Source organism: Balaenoptera ricei, chromosome 3, assembly GCF_028023285.1.
Source record: "Balaenoptera ricei isolate mBalRic1 chromosome 3, mBalRic1.hap2, whole genome shotgun sequence".
Lineage (NCBI taxonomy): Eukaryota > Metazoa > Chordata > Mammalia > Artiodactyla > Balaenopteridae > Balaenoptera > Balaenoptera ricei.
The window spans coordinates 181,803,446-181,817,240 of NC_082641.1; the positions used below are offsets into that span (position 1 = coordinate 181,803,446).

The window sequence follows — 13,795 nt, forward strand, 5'->3', positions numbered from 1 at the left end:
GGGAGGCCCACATGGCCAGGGATTGAGTGGAATCAACAGCCAGTGAACAAGCCTGGAAGCGGACGCCTTCCCCAGCTCTGTGCGACACCTTGACTGCAGCCTTGCCAGAGGTTGTGAAACACAGGACCCGGCTAGGCTAAGCTGCACCTGGATTCCTGACCCACCGAAAAATGATAAACATGTGTTGCTTTAAGTGGCTACATTTGGGGCAATTTGTTACATAGCAGTAGCTAATGAATACAGCCTGCCTTCTGTCTCAGGCCGGGCATTCCAGGGCATTGCTTGAGTTGGGTGACAGTAGTGAGTACCACCTGTTTACGTGGCTGGCCCAAGGATGCTGGCATAAGGATGCCCGCAAAGCCCCTGCCACAGTAACCAGGACAGCTGTAAGGAAACTAGACAACACGAAATCACATGGGTTCACGAATTCAGCGTGAGCCCAGCCCTGGTGCCTGGTGACATCTACTCATCCTGTTTCCACCTGAGGGTCTCGTGGAATCCGTGCTGTCCCATCCAGACCACATTAGACCCAATGTGCCCTCAGGAGTCATCAAGCATTTTCTGTGTGCCAGGCGGGTCGGACAGACAATGTAACCATGAAGAAATACCTTCGGTGACTGAAATACCAAAGAGAGGTACTGAGAGATGAAACAGCTTCAAATGGGCCATACCCAGCCTGGGGGGACCCGGGGGGTCTCCCAGAGGAGGTGTGGGCTCGGGCATGAAGCAGAAAGAGAAGGAGACCAGGCCAGGAGAGAGGAGAAGCTGTCCAGGCAGAGGGGAGAGCATATGCAAAGGCCCAGGGGCAGGAGGGACACAGGAGCTCTGCAGGGGGTGGGAAGGGCCACGGGGAGGACTCTGGAGCCACGTTAAGGCTGTGAGCAGCCATCCAGAGGTGGACACAGAAGAGCAGGGCTGCCTGGGTTCAAACTCTGTGACTTCAGCCTCTCGGGGCCTCAGTTTCCCCACGTGTTCACTGGGATGTGCAAAACACTTGGCCCAGATGGGGTGTTCCAGGCTCACAGCCGGTGGCCCCCTGTGTGCAGATAGATGGGAAGGGGAAGTCATGTTTCAGAACCCGGAGGAAACCCCAGCTCGCCTTGGGGGCCGGTCTCAGCGTGGCCAGCAGAGGACACAGCTGAACCCCAGGGCTGCCCTGGGACAAGGCTTTAGGGGTGGGCGCTGCAGGGCTGCCCTGCCTGCCGTCCTGGGCTGGAGGGCCCGGGGACCGCTGGGGTGGGCATTTCAGTCCCAGCACTGGAGGCCCCCTGTGCGCTGAGCCCCTCATCAGGCCCCTGGGGTCTGAGGTGAGCTCAGGAAAGGGGAGAGGCAGCCCCGCACAGGGGTCAGAGTGGGGTTCATCAGGGGTTCCCACACCCCGCCCTCCCGGCCATGAGATATCCCGCTTTGTCTCTGGAGCCTCAGTTTCCCCACCTGTAAAATGAGGACGATAGAAGAAACCACTGCAGCGCTTCTGACGATTAAGTGATTGTATTTATTCATTCTATTTATTTTGGCCGCGCCATGCAGCTTGTGGCATCTTAGTTGCCGGACCCGCGCCCTGGGCGGTGAAAGCGCAGCGTCCTAACCACTGGACCGCTAGGGAATTCCCTAAGTGATTTTATATACTTAAGGCACTTCCAACCGTGTCTGGAAAATCCTTAGACCCTCACACCCCGGCAAGGAGGAGGCTATTGACGCGGTGGTGACAGACGAGGAAACCGAAGCAGGAAAGCGACTGGGTGAGGACTCCGAGGGCTCGCTGCGCTGGTGCCGAGTCCGCCCGCCAGGCGCTGGCGGCCCGGGAGGCGGGGGCGTCGCGGGGGTCCGGGAGTCAGTGGGGGCCGCCTTCCCCGCCGCGGCCGCTAGGGGCCGCGCGGGCCGCCTGGCAGTGCGCTCGTGCCCCGCCCCCGCCCCGCCTCCCGTCCGCCCCGCCTCCCGTCCGCCCCCTGCCCAGAAGGCCCTGCAGGGACGCGGGCGTTCCTCTCCCCAGCTCCCGGGGCGCGCCGTCCAGCTTGCAGCATGAGCGCCCCCGCCGCGACCCCTATCTTCGCACCCGGCGAGAACTGCAGCCCCGCGTGGCGGGCGGCGCCCGCGGCTTACGACGCGTCGGACTCGCACCTGCAGATCCTGGGCAAGCCGGTGATGGAGCGCTGGGAGACCCCCTACATGCACGCGCTGGCGGCCGCCGCCGCCTCCAGAGGTAGCCCCCGACGGGCGCGCGGGGTCGACCGAGGCCGGGGCCGGTGGGACCCGGCGCCCGCCCGCTCTCCAGCGACGTGGCGGAACCTCTGCGCTCCTCTCCTCGCCTGGAAAACGGGGCCGCTCGCGAGGGCAGCGGAGTAGTCCTGGGGCGCTGCGGGCGCCCTGAGTACCGGGAACCCCCTCTCCGGGGGGCACCGAGGCCCCGACCCCGGGAAGGGGTCGGGCTGGGTCGCGGGATGGGTTCTCAGACGCGGAACTCAGCCGCCGGCCCCCCGCCAGATGTCGAGGACAGGGGAGTGGCGGCCTGGCAAGGTGCTGCCCAGGCCCACGTGGGTAATGTTCCTGCCCAGGAGTCGCGGGAGGCCCTGCCCTGGCTAAGAATAGCTCTGGTAAAGCTGAGGCCTGGAGACAGCTGTCGGGGGTGGCCCTGCACCTGGTGTCAGAGCCCGCGGGGTGCCGAGGGCTCCCCACGACCCCCAGAGGCCGGGCGCACCACCTCTGGGCCTCTGTGTTCCCATCTGGCAAATGGGCACAGCCAGTGTCCCTGCATGGTTAGGGCGTTTCTCCCCTCCTCTTTGACCCAAAGGGGCTCGACCCCCGCCCCTCACTGTTCCAGGCCTGGGCCTTGAATCCTGGTCCTCCCTTGCCCTTACTTTGTAGATTTCATTGTTTGTTGGGGGGGCAGGGGACGCTGCCCAAATCAGGAGATAAGCGCCCTCAGTGCAAACAGCATGGGCCAGGGCTCAAAGTCCAGGGTCTGCCCTGCCCCGTGGGCCAGCCCAGAAGCCGCTGTCCGTGGCCTCCCCGGCAGGCCACCCTCTCTGGCTGCTGGCCCCGGGCCCACGCTGTTCCCTCTCAGGGCTGCTGTGTTCTGTCCCACCCCCCACCTTTGCTCTGCCAACCGGTCGCTCCTAGTGGCAGTCGTTTCTCTCTGCCAAGGCCCTGCCCCCGCGCCCCCTCCTCCAGGCAGCCTCCCCAGCCCCACCCAGTGTGTAAGGCCTGGGCTGTCTGTCTGCCCAGGGGGCCGGGTGTTGGAGGTGGGCTTTGGCATGGCCATCGCAGCTACGAAGGTGCAGGAGGCCCCCATCGACGAGCACTGGATCATCGAGTGCAATGAGGGCGTCTTCCAGCGGCTCCAGGACTGGGCCCCACGGCAGCCGCACAAGGTGCCCGCCTCTGCCCGAGGTCCCGCTCCTCAGGGGAAAGGCCCTGCCCTCGGAGTGGGTTGGGGACCTGGGGTGGCCACAGACATGGGGGAGGTGGTCTTCTCTCTTGGGAGTTCCTCTGCCCCCTCCCTTGCAACAGGTGGAGAAGTCCTGGGCCCCCTTTGACCCTCAGCCTTCTCTTTCTTTCTCCCCTGCGCCAAGGTGGTTCCCTTGAAAGGCCTGTGGGAGGAGGCGGCGCCCACCCTGCCAGACAGTCACTTCGATGGTGAGGGGCTCTGGGCACTGGGCGGGGGGCCTCTGCCTGGATTGCCAGCCCCTCCTTTGCCTGCTTCTGAAGCACACATGCCTTGATGTGTCACTGGGGTGGCAGAGCCCGGGGGGCAGGCACGGACACACATACAGGAGCCTGGCACTCAGGTGCGTGGACACCTCAAGAACGACCAGATGGGACACAATTCGTAGGGCCGGCTGCAGCATAGCAAACTCTGGGTTCCCGGCCGCCTCAACTTGCAGCCAGCGTCCTGACCACGTGGCTTCTGTCTTCCGGAGCAGGGATCCTGTACGACACGTACCCGCTGTCTGAGGAGACCTGGCACACGCACCAGTTCAACTTCATTCGGGTAGGATCGCTTGCGGTGGGACGGGGTCTGCCAGCCCTAAGGTGGGGGTCAGCCCAGTGGGCGCGCCTGCCGTCCACACAGGAGGCACCTCTCCTTCCGCCGTTCCCCTGACCTGGCGGGAGGCCCGCTGGGAACGCCTCTGCCCACCCCCACCCCCTCCTGACCACTGTCCCCCCCCACCCCCGGCCAGGACCATGCCTTCCGCCTGCTGAAGCCGGGGGGCGTCCTTACCTACTGCAACCTCACCTCCTGGGGGGAGCTGATGAAGTCCAAGTACTCGGACATCACCACCATGTTTGAGGTGCCGCAGCCTGGGAGCTCCCTGCCCCGCCCCCCGCCCCCCCTACGCCCCCGGCAGCGACTTTGGGTGGGGAGGCAGCTGGGGTCACCTGTGACCTGGGGAGGGTCCCTTGCCGCTGGCCCTGGGGGCTCATCTCTTGGGTGGACTCTGCGCCTCCACTTGTAAATCAGGAGAGGTTTCTCCCTAGCTCAAGGACCTTAGATGGCTCCCCAGTGCCCTTGGGATACAGGGATTCAGCCCAAGGTCCCCAGCGGCATCCCCTCACTCTGCCCTCCTCCACCCGGGGTGCATCTTTATGGGTCTAGCCACCCCTTGTCTTGGGCCTTTGCCCACTCGGTTCCCTCTGCCTGCGAGGACGTGTGGGTGAGCAGCCTGGTGATACCCCATGACAGCCAGGAAGCTGTGTGTGGACACCTGGAGATTCCCACCCAGACCTGGGCTTCAGCATTTTCTTAGCAGCCCCGCCCAGCCCCCAAGGGCCTTGGCACTTGTAGGGGTGGCTGGCAGGGTGTCTCCTGAGGCCCCAGGGCCCTGGAGGTGACTCGGCACCTCCCTCTGGCCAGGAGACACAGGTGCCAGCCCTGCTGGAAGCGGGCTTCCGGCCGGAGAACATCCACACGCAGGTCATGGAGCTGGTCCCACCGGCCGACTGCCGCTATTACGCCTTCCCGCAGATGATCACGCCCCTGGTCACCAAGCACTGAGCCCACTGGGCCCACCGGCTCAGCTGCCCACGCCACCCTGGGGGCTCTGGGCTTCCGGAACCCCTAACCCCCAGACCCCTACTGAGCGCCTTCGTGGCCGGGAGTGCAGGCTCTGGCCCCTCGGCCCTGGTCCAGACCCACACCAGCCGCATGACCAGCAAGCTTCCCTAACCTTCTCTGCAAGGGGACGACCACTACCTTCCTACCATGGTCCTGAGAATGAAATAAACGCTAACACTGGGTTTAGCCAATCAGCACGAAGACACAAACATGTGCTTGCTTTACTCTTCCTGCCCCTCCAAAAAAAAGTGAAAGGAAAGAAACCTGTTAAATTGACCACCACCGAGACAGTGGCTATACCACTCCAAAGTGTCTGATCCTGCCTCTGACCCCCCCGCCGTGCCCACTGCAGACATTGCCAATTAGTCACCCACGGCCCCTCCCGCCCTCCCTCTGGTGGGCAGCTGGGGTCCCCAGAGGAGGTGGAACTAGGTCAGGACCTCATAGCGGGTGGCAGCCCCAAGGCCCAGACCCTCTGGTCCCACCCAGTCAGGCTGCACCACCATGCCTCGCTCTGAGTCGACGCCCCTCCAGCCCCAGCGCCAGGGACACCCTGGCTCCGTCTGCCCTGGGCCCTGGTGCCCGGCTCGTCGCCGCGGTGCCATCTGCTTCACCCCAACCCGCTCTTGGACGCGTCCACTCCCCTCCTTCATGGGTGGGGCCTCCCACTGGGCCACGCTGGGCCCGGCTGTCCACTCCAGGGGCCTCGGCATCTCCATGCACAAGAGAGACAGGCCTGACCCTGCCAAGCAGCACTCGCCCCGCCCACCTCCCGGGCCCCCACCCCCGGCCCACACCCCACGTGGAGCAGGGGCAACCAGGCGGGTTTATCGGGTTTATTGACCGCCTCTGGAGTAACAGCGCAGACGCCGCAGGGCGGCCGGGCGGCTGGCACTACCTGCGGTACCAGATCTGGAGCCTCTTCTCGCGCTTGATCTTCTTCTGCAGCTGCAGGATGCCATAGAGCAGGGCCTCGGCCGTGGGCGGGCAGCCTGGGGGCGGGTGACACCTCAGTCTCCCTGCCCTTCCCCCTCCCCTCCGCTCTGCTCCAGGTGGGGGCAACCAGGCCACTTCCCAGGGTGGGGAGGGGCAAGACGGGGCTCTGCCCCAGCAGCCTGTTAGGCCTGCACCAAGCGAGCTGGGGGGCTTGGCCCATCACGGGAAAGGAGCCAGAGCGGGGCAGGGTGGGCAGATGCTGACCCCAGGGCCGACCTCCCAGCCAGGATGAGGGAGGCCTGGGCTACCCCTCCCAGGCCGAGCTGCCCTGTCCCTGGCCCTCCCGCCACGTGACCCGGCTCGGGACCCGGGAGGACAATGTGGGCTGCCTGCCAACCCCCAGGCCACGCCGGCGTCCGGCGAAGACCCTTGGAAAGGAATGGGGCAGACTTCAGGCTGGGAAACCCTCCAGGGACAGCGGGGGGGAAAGGCTGCGGTGTCACTCTTTATTCTTGTACCCAAATTTGCTTATTCTTAAAAGGGGGTGAGCTGTCTCAGTGGGGCTGCGGGGATTCTGTGAGTTGGGTGAGGGCCGCGTGGGCGCCACCTGGGGGCTCACCTGGGACGTAGATGTCCACGGGCACGATACGGTCGCAGCCCCGCACCACAGAGTAGGAGTAGTGGTAGTAGCCGCCTCCGTTGGCGCAGCTGGTGGGGAGGGCAGCGCCGGCCGTGAGAGCCTCTCCAGCGACCCCAGCCTCCGTCCCTCCTCGCAGCCCCCAACCCGCACCCCCTTCCAACCTCAAGCAGGTGCCAGGCGGTCAGGAAAGGGCAAGACTGGGACACAAGTCACAGGAAAGAAAGTGGCCACCTGAGACCTTCTGTGGGACCGGGTAGGACAGAAACAAACGGTGGGGCTGTGAACAGATGACGCTCAGTGAGAGAAGCCAGACGTGAAAGGACACAGCGTGTGACTCCATTGATGGGAAACGTCCAGGACAGGCCAGTCCACAGACACAGAGTGCGTTCCTGGTTGTCAGGGGCTGGGGGAGGGGGTGGGGAGTGACTGGTGATGGGGACGGGGCTTCTATTGGGGTGATGGAATGCTCTGGAATTAGATAGAGATGATGATTACACAACACTAAGAATGCATTAAAATCCACAAAATTGTACGTTTTGAAAAGGTGAACTTTGTAGTATGTGAATTCTACCTCAACCAAAAAAGTCAGGTGACTAAATGTCTTTTAATGATATGGAGAAATGAGGTGCTGGCTAGATGGTGAGGAGGCTGCAACGCCACCGCCCCCCAGCAGAACGTCCTTCCTGTGGTCATAACACAGAAACAACGAAAATGGACAGGCTGTTGGGGTGGGGGAGCGACTGTAACAGGACAGAAGGGGACGTTCTGGACGACCCCGATCAGAAAGCAGCACAGAAACGAGACTGGAAGACACAAGCCAGCGTGTCACCGGTGTGTCTGTTGCTGGAGCCCCCGCCCCGCCGGGCACTCACCTCCCCATAGACACGACGTAGCGAGGCTCTGGCATCTGGTCGTAGACCTGGAAGAGACGGGGGTCTGCGTGCAGCTCGAGCCTGGGGGGGGGTTGGGGGGAGGGGGTTTGGGGGAGGGGGAGGGGAAGGGGGGGTGGAGGGTGGAGGGTGGGGTTGACGGTGGGGCCCACCTTGCGGAGCGCGGGGGCCATCTTGTTGGTGAGCGTCCCAGCCACGATCATCACGTCGGACTGGCGGGGGCTGGCGCGGAAGACCACGCCAAAGCGGTCCATGTCGTAGCGGGGCGCTGCCATGTGCATCATCTCCACGGCGCAGCAGGCCAGGCCAAAGGTCATGGGCCACAGGGAGCTCTGCAGGGCGGGGCAGTTGGCCCGTGAGTGGACGAGTGGCCCACCGTGTTTAAAGAAATTGGACGATTTCACATAGAAAAATCTGTTTCTAGCCTTTTCTGGGCCCTGCCCACAGCAACCATGTGACCTCCAGACCCCGAAGGCTGCCCTGGACACTGGTGATCGGCCTGAGCCTGATGCCCCAGCCCAGGACTGTGTGACAGGAGGGCCAAATGAGTTAGGCCCTTGGGTCTACACTTCCCAGCAGCCACATTACCAAAAAGAAAAACAGACAAAAATAAAACCAAGTGCAACTAGCTTTAATAATATAGTCCACATAACCCAGCATATCCTAAATCCCAGCCTCCAACATGGGCACTTGCTGCTCTGAGTGCCCAGTGGCCACCCACGGCACAGATCTAGACCCTGGGGCTCAGCACCCTGGAGGGTCTTGTTCCCAACACCGCCTGGACTCAAAGTGCCAATTCCTCCAGGAAGCCCTCCTGGATGCCCTCTGACTTCCCTCCATCCTTTGGTGCCCGATATCGCCCTGGCCCCCACCCACAAGCTGTTCTCCACCAGAGCTTTCTCTGCTTGTCTGTGTCCAGTCTGGGATCTGGCCAAGGTCCCTGCTGCCCTGTGGATGTCCCAATTCAGGTGACAGGGCTCGGGTCACACAGCGGGCAAGGGCTGCCCAACACGGCAGGGCCATGACTCCACAGCGCACGGCCACAGCGACCATCACCGCCCTGGAGCTGTGGGCCTGGAGGGACACTCGCTGTGGACTCGCTGGTCACACACAGACACCAGGACAGCACCAGCCCGCCCGTCAATGGGGGATTGTTACCCAGCCGGGCGCCCCGAGAGCACTGAAAGGAACCACTGTCCTGGGACAGAGGACACATGTCCAGGGGGAGACACGGACACACACGTGAGCACGAAGACTGTCCCATGGCCAGTGTGGGGGTGGGGTGGGGGATTAGGATATTTGCTGGGAAGGAGCTACTGTTTCCATCGTGTATTTCCAGTTAAAAACATGGGTTTTACGTTAAGAGAGAAAAGAGAGGAATGAACAGAAGATGAAAGGAGAAGAACAGGAGGGAGGTGGCTCATCTTCCCTGGGGGCCGATGCGGGGGGCAGGGAGCACAGAGGGAAGTCAGGCCAGGAACTGCTGGGGGCAGGGCAGGGGTCCTGAGACAGAATCAAAGCCACAGGTCCCCACACGGAGGGGCCCTGGGGGAGTCCAGCCCACTCCGTAGCCACGGGAGCGTGGCTGAGCAGCCAGAGGGGGCCCCACGGACACAGACGGGGAGGGGCTCACCCGGCGGGCCCAGTTGATGAGGTCGTCCAGCTTGGCCACCACATACTCGCCCCGGCTGCTGGGAAGGGCGGCGGGTTTGGGGACCACGGCTCCGGCCTGGGACACGGCGGGGTGGGTGCTGGGCACGGGACACACAGCAAGGGGAGGCGTCAGCCAGGCAGGTATCCCCGGCCAGGCCCAGCCCAGAGCAGCCTCTCAGAGGGCAGGACAAAGCCGTGGTCACGGTGGGTCCCCAGAGCAGCACTGGGAGTAGCCGTGAGGCCAGGTCTGCAGCAGCCCTGCGCCCCGGCCTGGGGCAGGACACGCCTGCTCAACACCGGAGTGAAAGATGGTGTGGACAGGCCTCTACCGCCTCACTGAGGCCCAGCACGACCCTGTCCTCTCGGGGACTGTTTCCCCGTCTGGAAAACAGGCTCGGCTGACATACTTTTTAGCGAGGGCCCTCCTGGTCTGGAGTTGTGCAGCCACTGGCCTGGGCGCACAGGAGCGGGCTGGGCAGGACTCTGAGGGCAGGGACCCCCTCACATACCCCGCTGGGTGGTGGGAGTGCCCCGGAGTTGCCACAGGCTGCTGCTGTGCTGGGGTGGGGGGATGGGGGGACTTCAGGGTGTGTGGGCTCCCAGGAAGGCTGGCCTCACCTGCTCGGGCTGTCAGCGGCCGAGCTCGGATGGACCCCGCGCACCTGCAGAGCCGCGCCCACGCCGGAGCTGCGGGGAGACAGACCGCCCATGACTAGGAGCCCGGGGCGCCCCAACACACTGTGACAGGGTTACCCCAGGGCCAGGATGGGGAAACTGACCAGGGGGTCAAACCCAACCCACCGCCGGTTTTCGTAAATAAAGTTTTTTTTTTTAAATTTATTTATTTTATTTTTGGCTGTGTTGGGTCTTCGTTGCTGCGAGCGAGCTATAAATAAAGTTTTATTGACACATAACCACACCCATTCACTTCCTTGGTGTCTGGGACTGTTTTTACAGAGGCAGAGCCAAAAACGTTTACCGTTTGGCCCTTTACGGAAAAAAAAAATCTGCTGATCCCTGGTCTAGAGAGTGCCTGGTTTTCATTTGATACTTCCCTCATTTTCCCCGTCTTCCCTTTGCTTTGCAGTGAGTGTGTATTTTATTCGTAGGAGAAAGGCCTTATCAAAACAAACAGCCCAAATCCGAGGGCCTGGCAGCCACCTGCCTTACTGTCCCAAGGAGGCCTGCACGGGGCTGCCATCAGAGCAAACGTGCTGAATGCCTTTCGTGCGCCAGGTAGCGACTGGGCTCTGAGGGTACTAGGGCAGGGAGACGTGGGGCTGGATGCCAGGCGGCCCCTGGCCTGGTGCTGATGGAGGGCCCGCCCGGATCTGAGGCCCCCTGACAGCCCCCTCTGAGCCCCTCCCTGCCAGGGCCTCACTGCGGGGTGTTAGGATCAGAGATGCAGACATGCAGGCAGGAAGGCAGGCAGGCAGGCAGGCACTCACCGAAGAGCAAGGATCCCGCGGAGCAGGCCGGGAGCTGCAGAAAGAACCACAGGGTGGGGGCAGTGAGTTGTGGCAGCATCAGAGGCCACAAACGGCCCAGAGGGTCCAGCCTCCAGGTGTTTGCCCTTCAGGCCCCCCACGTTGTGCACCCGCCCTTTCACCCTCAGGCTATCTACATTCCATTTAACAAACAATTGATAAAGAGCAATCTTTCAGGGGAATTCCCTGGTGGTCCAGTGGTTAGGACTCCACGCTTCCACTGCAGGGGGCCCGGCTTCGATCCCTGGTCGTGGAGCTAAGATCCCGCAAACCTCAAGGTGTAGCCAAAAAAAAAAGTGATCTTTCAGAATGTGAACCAGACAGTGTCATTCCCCTGCTTCCAACTGCACACTCCACATCAGAGCCACCTTCCCTTTCCTCAGGCATGTCAGTGTCCCTCCTGTCTCAGAGCCTTTGCACTTGCTGTCCCCTCTGCCTGGAGCACCCCTTTCATGGGGCAGCTTTCAGCTCAAATGCCTGGGTCTACACTAGCTCCCCAGGCCCTCTCGATCCTGTCACCCTGTTCTATTTCTATCCACATGTCCTCCTGTGGCGCCTGCCTCCCCCCGATGCTAGGGCCTCCCTGGGTTCCCCAGTGTCTGTCTCGGCCTGGGCTCAGCCTGACAGGCAAGTGTCAAGTCAACAAACCCATAGACATCAGCGAGGCTCCAAGCCCTGGGCTGGGAGTTCCGGGGTTTCAGAGGCTGGGCAAGGAGTCCAGGCTAATAGCCCAAACCCGGACTCTGGAGCAAGCTGCCCCTCTCTGAGCCTCAGCTCCCCCACCTGAAAATGTAGGGCTTTGGGTAATCTCACAGCACAGTAAATGCCCTTCACCTCCAAGGTGAGGGGATTCCAGCCTCTGGACCAGACATTCTCAGCAAGGGGCCGCTGGTGAGGATTCAGCAGACCGGTGAGCTTGCACGGGAAAGAAAAATATCCTCTTTATTGTCACCAACGTCTTGCTGAAAATTGGCCTTTCCTTAAAATCTGAGTGTAGCCAAAACTACAGCAGTATTAGCGAGACTGAGGCTTTTCACCAACAGAAATGACAGTGATTTCCTAACACCGATATAGAGGCTGCAGCCAACTCTGTGTAAAGTAACGTGTCCACTTCTCACTCCTTCAAAGTCACAGCAGTAGGCAGATCCGCCACCTCGGCTTTCCAGGCATGAATAATGAAGCACCCGGACTGCGAACTGACCCCCGGTTCCCAGACAGTATCCTGGCAACAGTCAGTATAACCGCTTTCCTTTGCAACCCTGTGAATCCATCCTATGCGTTTAATCGCTAATCGGAAAAAAGGTCCCCGGAGCAGCCCGGGTTTGGACGCCTTCTCTGCGGGTGACCATTCCCTTCCCGGGGTGGCAGGGTGCCCCGGGGTCGCGTCCCTGCCCGGCCAGGCCGCGTGACCTCCAGCGGTTCCAGCCGCTCTCTGGGCCTCAGTTTCCTCGGATGTCGGGGCTGCTGCCCCCTCGCCGCCTCCTCCCGGAAACTTCAAGGGCACCATCCCGGGCCGAGCCTGGGTTCCTCCGGCTCCCGCCCCGGCCCCCTCCCGAGGCTGGGAGCCTGCGTCGCCCTCGGCCTCCGCTTCCCCAGGCGGCCGGGGGGAAAGGCGCCCGGAGCGACCCAAGCCCCGACCCCGCCGCCCCGACCAGCTCACCCGCCAGCGCCGCCATCTCGGCCTCGGCCTTCAGACAACCTCTATGGTCCGTCCTTTTCAGAGCTCCGGGTCCCCAGGGCCGTCGCCCAAAGTGCCTCGGCTCGTGCTCGGAAACCGGAACTCGGGCGGGGACGTTCCGCCTCTGTGGAATCCCCCCCCGCCGCGCGCCGCCGGACGCCCCACGCAGGATAGAAGGATACGGAAGTGCATGGGGAGGGTCGTGGCAAAAGAAGGCGAGCGGAGCCGTCCACTCTTTTGTTACCCGGGGAAGGAAAAGCGCAAGCCCGTCCCTGGGTGGGCTCGAACCACCAACCTTTCGGTTAACAGCCGAACGCGCTAACCGATTGCGCCACAGAGACGGTGCTGCGGTCTGTTTCCAGGCGCGATCCTACGAGGCATGCGCGCGGCCCGCAGGGGCTGCCCGAGCTGCGCCTGCACGCAAGCGGCTCAGCGTGGGGCGGAGTCGGGGGCGGGAGCAACCCCTGCTGTGCAGCCGAAATAGCTCAGTTGGGAGAGCGTTAGACTGAAGATCTAAAGGTCCCTGGTTCGATCCCGGGTTTCGGCAGACGTTTTGGCGCCCCCAGCGAACAGCGTTCTTTTTTGCTCCAAGCTGATCCAGCTTCTCTCAGCACTTTTACCCAGAATGTGTCGATTTTGACCTTTCCTCCCCAGAATACTCTCCATTCTTCAGATGAGGAGATGGGCTGCTGGCTCATGCCAAGGCGGGAGGGCTTAGAACAAGGCCTCATCCCCACCCACCCCAGTCCACCCCCAAAACTATGATCCCAGCCCAAATGACCCCCTTCCCCACTCCCATTTACAATATTTTTTAAGTGGCAGGATTAGAACTAATGTAATTGTCAAAAGGAACACTACTGAATACCAAAAGCGCCAAAAGGGAGTTTGCAGAGACACCTTCTGCTCGGATGTCATTTAACTGTGACAGTCCTGCTGGGTACCTATTCTGCCCATTTTACAATACATATGGGGAAACTGAGGTTGCCCCGTTCCCAATAGGGGAATGCAGGTGAGGAGCAGGGCTGGCTCCTGGCGAGGGAGGACCACGCCAGGTGTGTCCTGGAGCCGGACTGCGCGGTCCCGGGAAGGGGAGGCGGGGCGCCGGTTGGTGTCACCATCCCGGTGGTGACATACAGGAGAAAAGAGCGGGGCTGGGCCGAGGGCCGGGTCTGTTGGGAATCCTACACCTCCTTGCCCTCCGTTCCCACAACTGGCCAGGTTGTGGAGCTGGAATTTTTTAATTAAAATAAACCTTGTACTTCCAAATAGTTTGATTCAGAGAAAAGTCACAAACCTAGTACAGAGTTCGCTGTACTCATCACCCAGTCTCTCCTACTGCTAACATTTTACACTGACGTTAACAATTCATGACCCAATGTGTTACATCGCCAACTCATGTCCAGGCATTATTCAGGCTCCTGTTTTCTCCTAACGTTCCTTGTCCCGTGAGCCAGG

At 61.9% G+C, this 13,795-nt stretch overlaps 2 protein-coding genes and 2 non-coding genes across 4 annotated transcripts; 2 read left to right on the plus strand and 2 right to left on the minus strand.

The window, feature by feature from the left end:
• The first annotated feature begins 1,952 nt into the window (after window positions 1-1,952).
• On the plus strand, window positions 1,953-5,265 carry GAMT (guanidinoacetate N-methyltransferase). Its single transcript, XM_059918952.1, has 6 exons — window positions 1,953-2,203; window positions 3,226-3,371; window positions 3,573-3,636; window positions 3,924-3,991; window positions 4,182-4,292; window positions 4,856-5,265. Exons 1-6 carry the CDS (start codon window positions 2,023-2,025, stop codon window positions 4,994-4,996), a joined length of 711 nt encoding a protein of 236 aa, XP_059774935.1. The 5' UTR covers window positions 1,953-2,022; the 3' UTR covers window positions 4,997-5,265.
• Window positions 5,266-5,877: 612 nt separating this feature from the next.
• On the minus strand, window positions 5,878-12,663 carry NDUFS7 (NADH:ubiquinone oxidoreductase core subunit S7). The gene is made up of 8 exons (XM_059918953.1): window positions 12,323-12,663; window positions 10,624-10,657; window positions 9,794-9,862; window positions 9,156-9,273; window positions 7,675-7,854; window positions 7,505-7,551; window positions 6,612-6,700; window positions 5,878-6,048 (listed from the first exon to the last, which is right to left on the minus strand). Exons 1-8 carry the CDS (start codon window positions 12,336-12,338, stop codon window positions 5,951-5,953), a joined length of 651 nt encoding a protein of 216 aa, XP_059774936.1. The 5' UTR covers window positions 12,339-12,663; the 3' UTR covers window positions 5,878-5,950.
• TRNAN-GUU (transfer RNA asparagine (anticodon GUU)) lies at window positions 12,608-12,681 on the minus strand. Its single transcript has one exon. It is a non-coding gene; the product is annotated as a tRNA-Asn (tRNA).
• Window positions 12,682-12,814: 133 nt separating this feature from the next.
• TRNAF-GAA (transfer RNA phenylalanine (anticodon GAA)) lies at window positions 12,815-12,887 on the plus strand. The gene has a single exon. It is a non-coding gene; the product is annotated as a tRNA-Phe (tRNA).
• The last annotated feature ends 908 nt before the right edge of the window (window positions 12,888-13,795 follow it).

Coding starts and splice junctions, on each gene's coding strand:
- GAMT (XM_059918952.1), top strand. CDS start 2,023: ATGAGCGCCCCCGCCGCGACCCCTATCTTCGCACCCGGCGAGAACTGC. Junction 3,372..3,572: donor CCCCACGGCAGCCGCACAAG/GTGCCCGCCTCT, acceptor CCCTGCGCCAAG/GTGGTTCCCTTGAAAGGCCT. Junction 3,992..4,181: donor ACCAGTTCAACTTCATTCGG/GTAGGATCGCTT, acceptor ACCCCCGGCCAG/GACCATGCCTTCCGCCTGCT.
- NDUFS7 (XM_059918953.1), bottom strand. Junction 9,863..10,623: donor CGCGGGATCCTTGCTCTTCG/GTGAGTGCCTGC, acceptor GTCTCCCCGCAG/CTCCGGCGTGGGCGCGGCTC. Junction 6,049..6,611: donor CGTGGACATCTACGTCCCAG/GTGAGCCCCCAG, acceptor ACCCGCCCCCAG/GCTGCCCGCCCACGGCCGAG.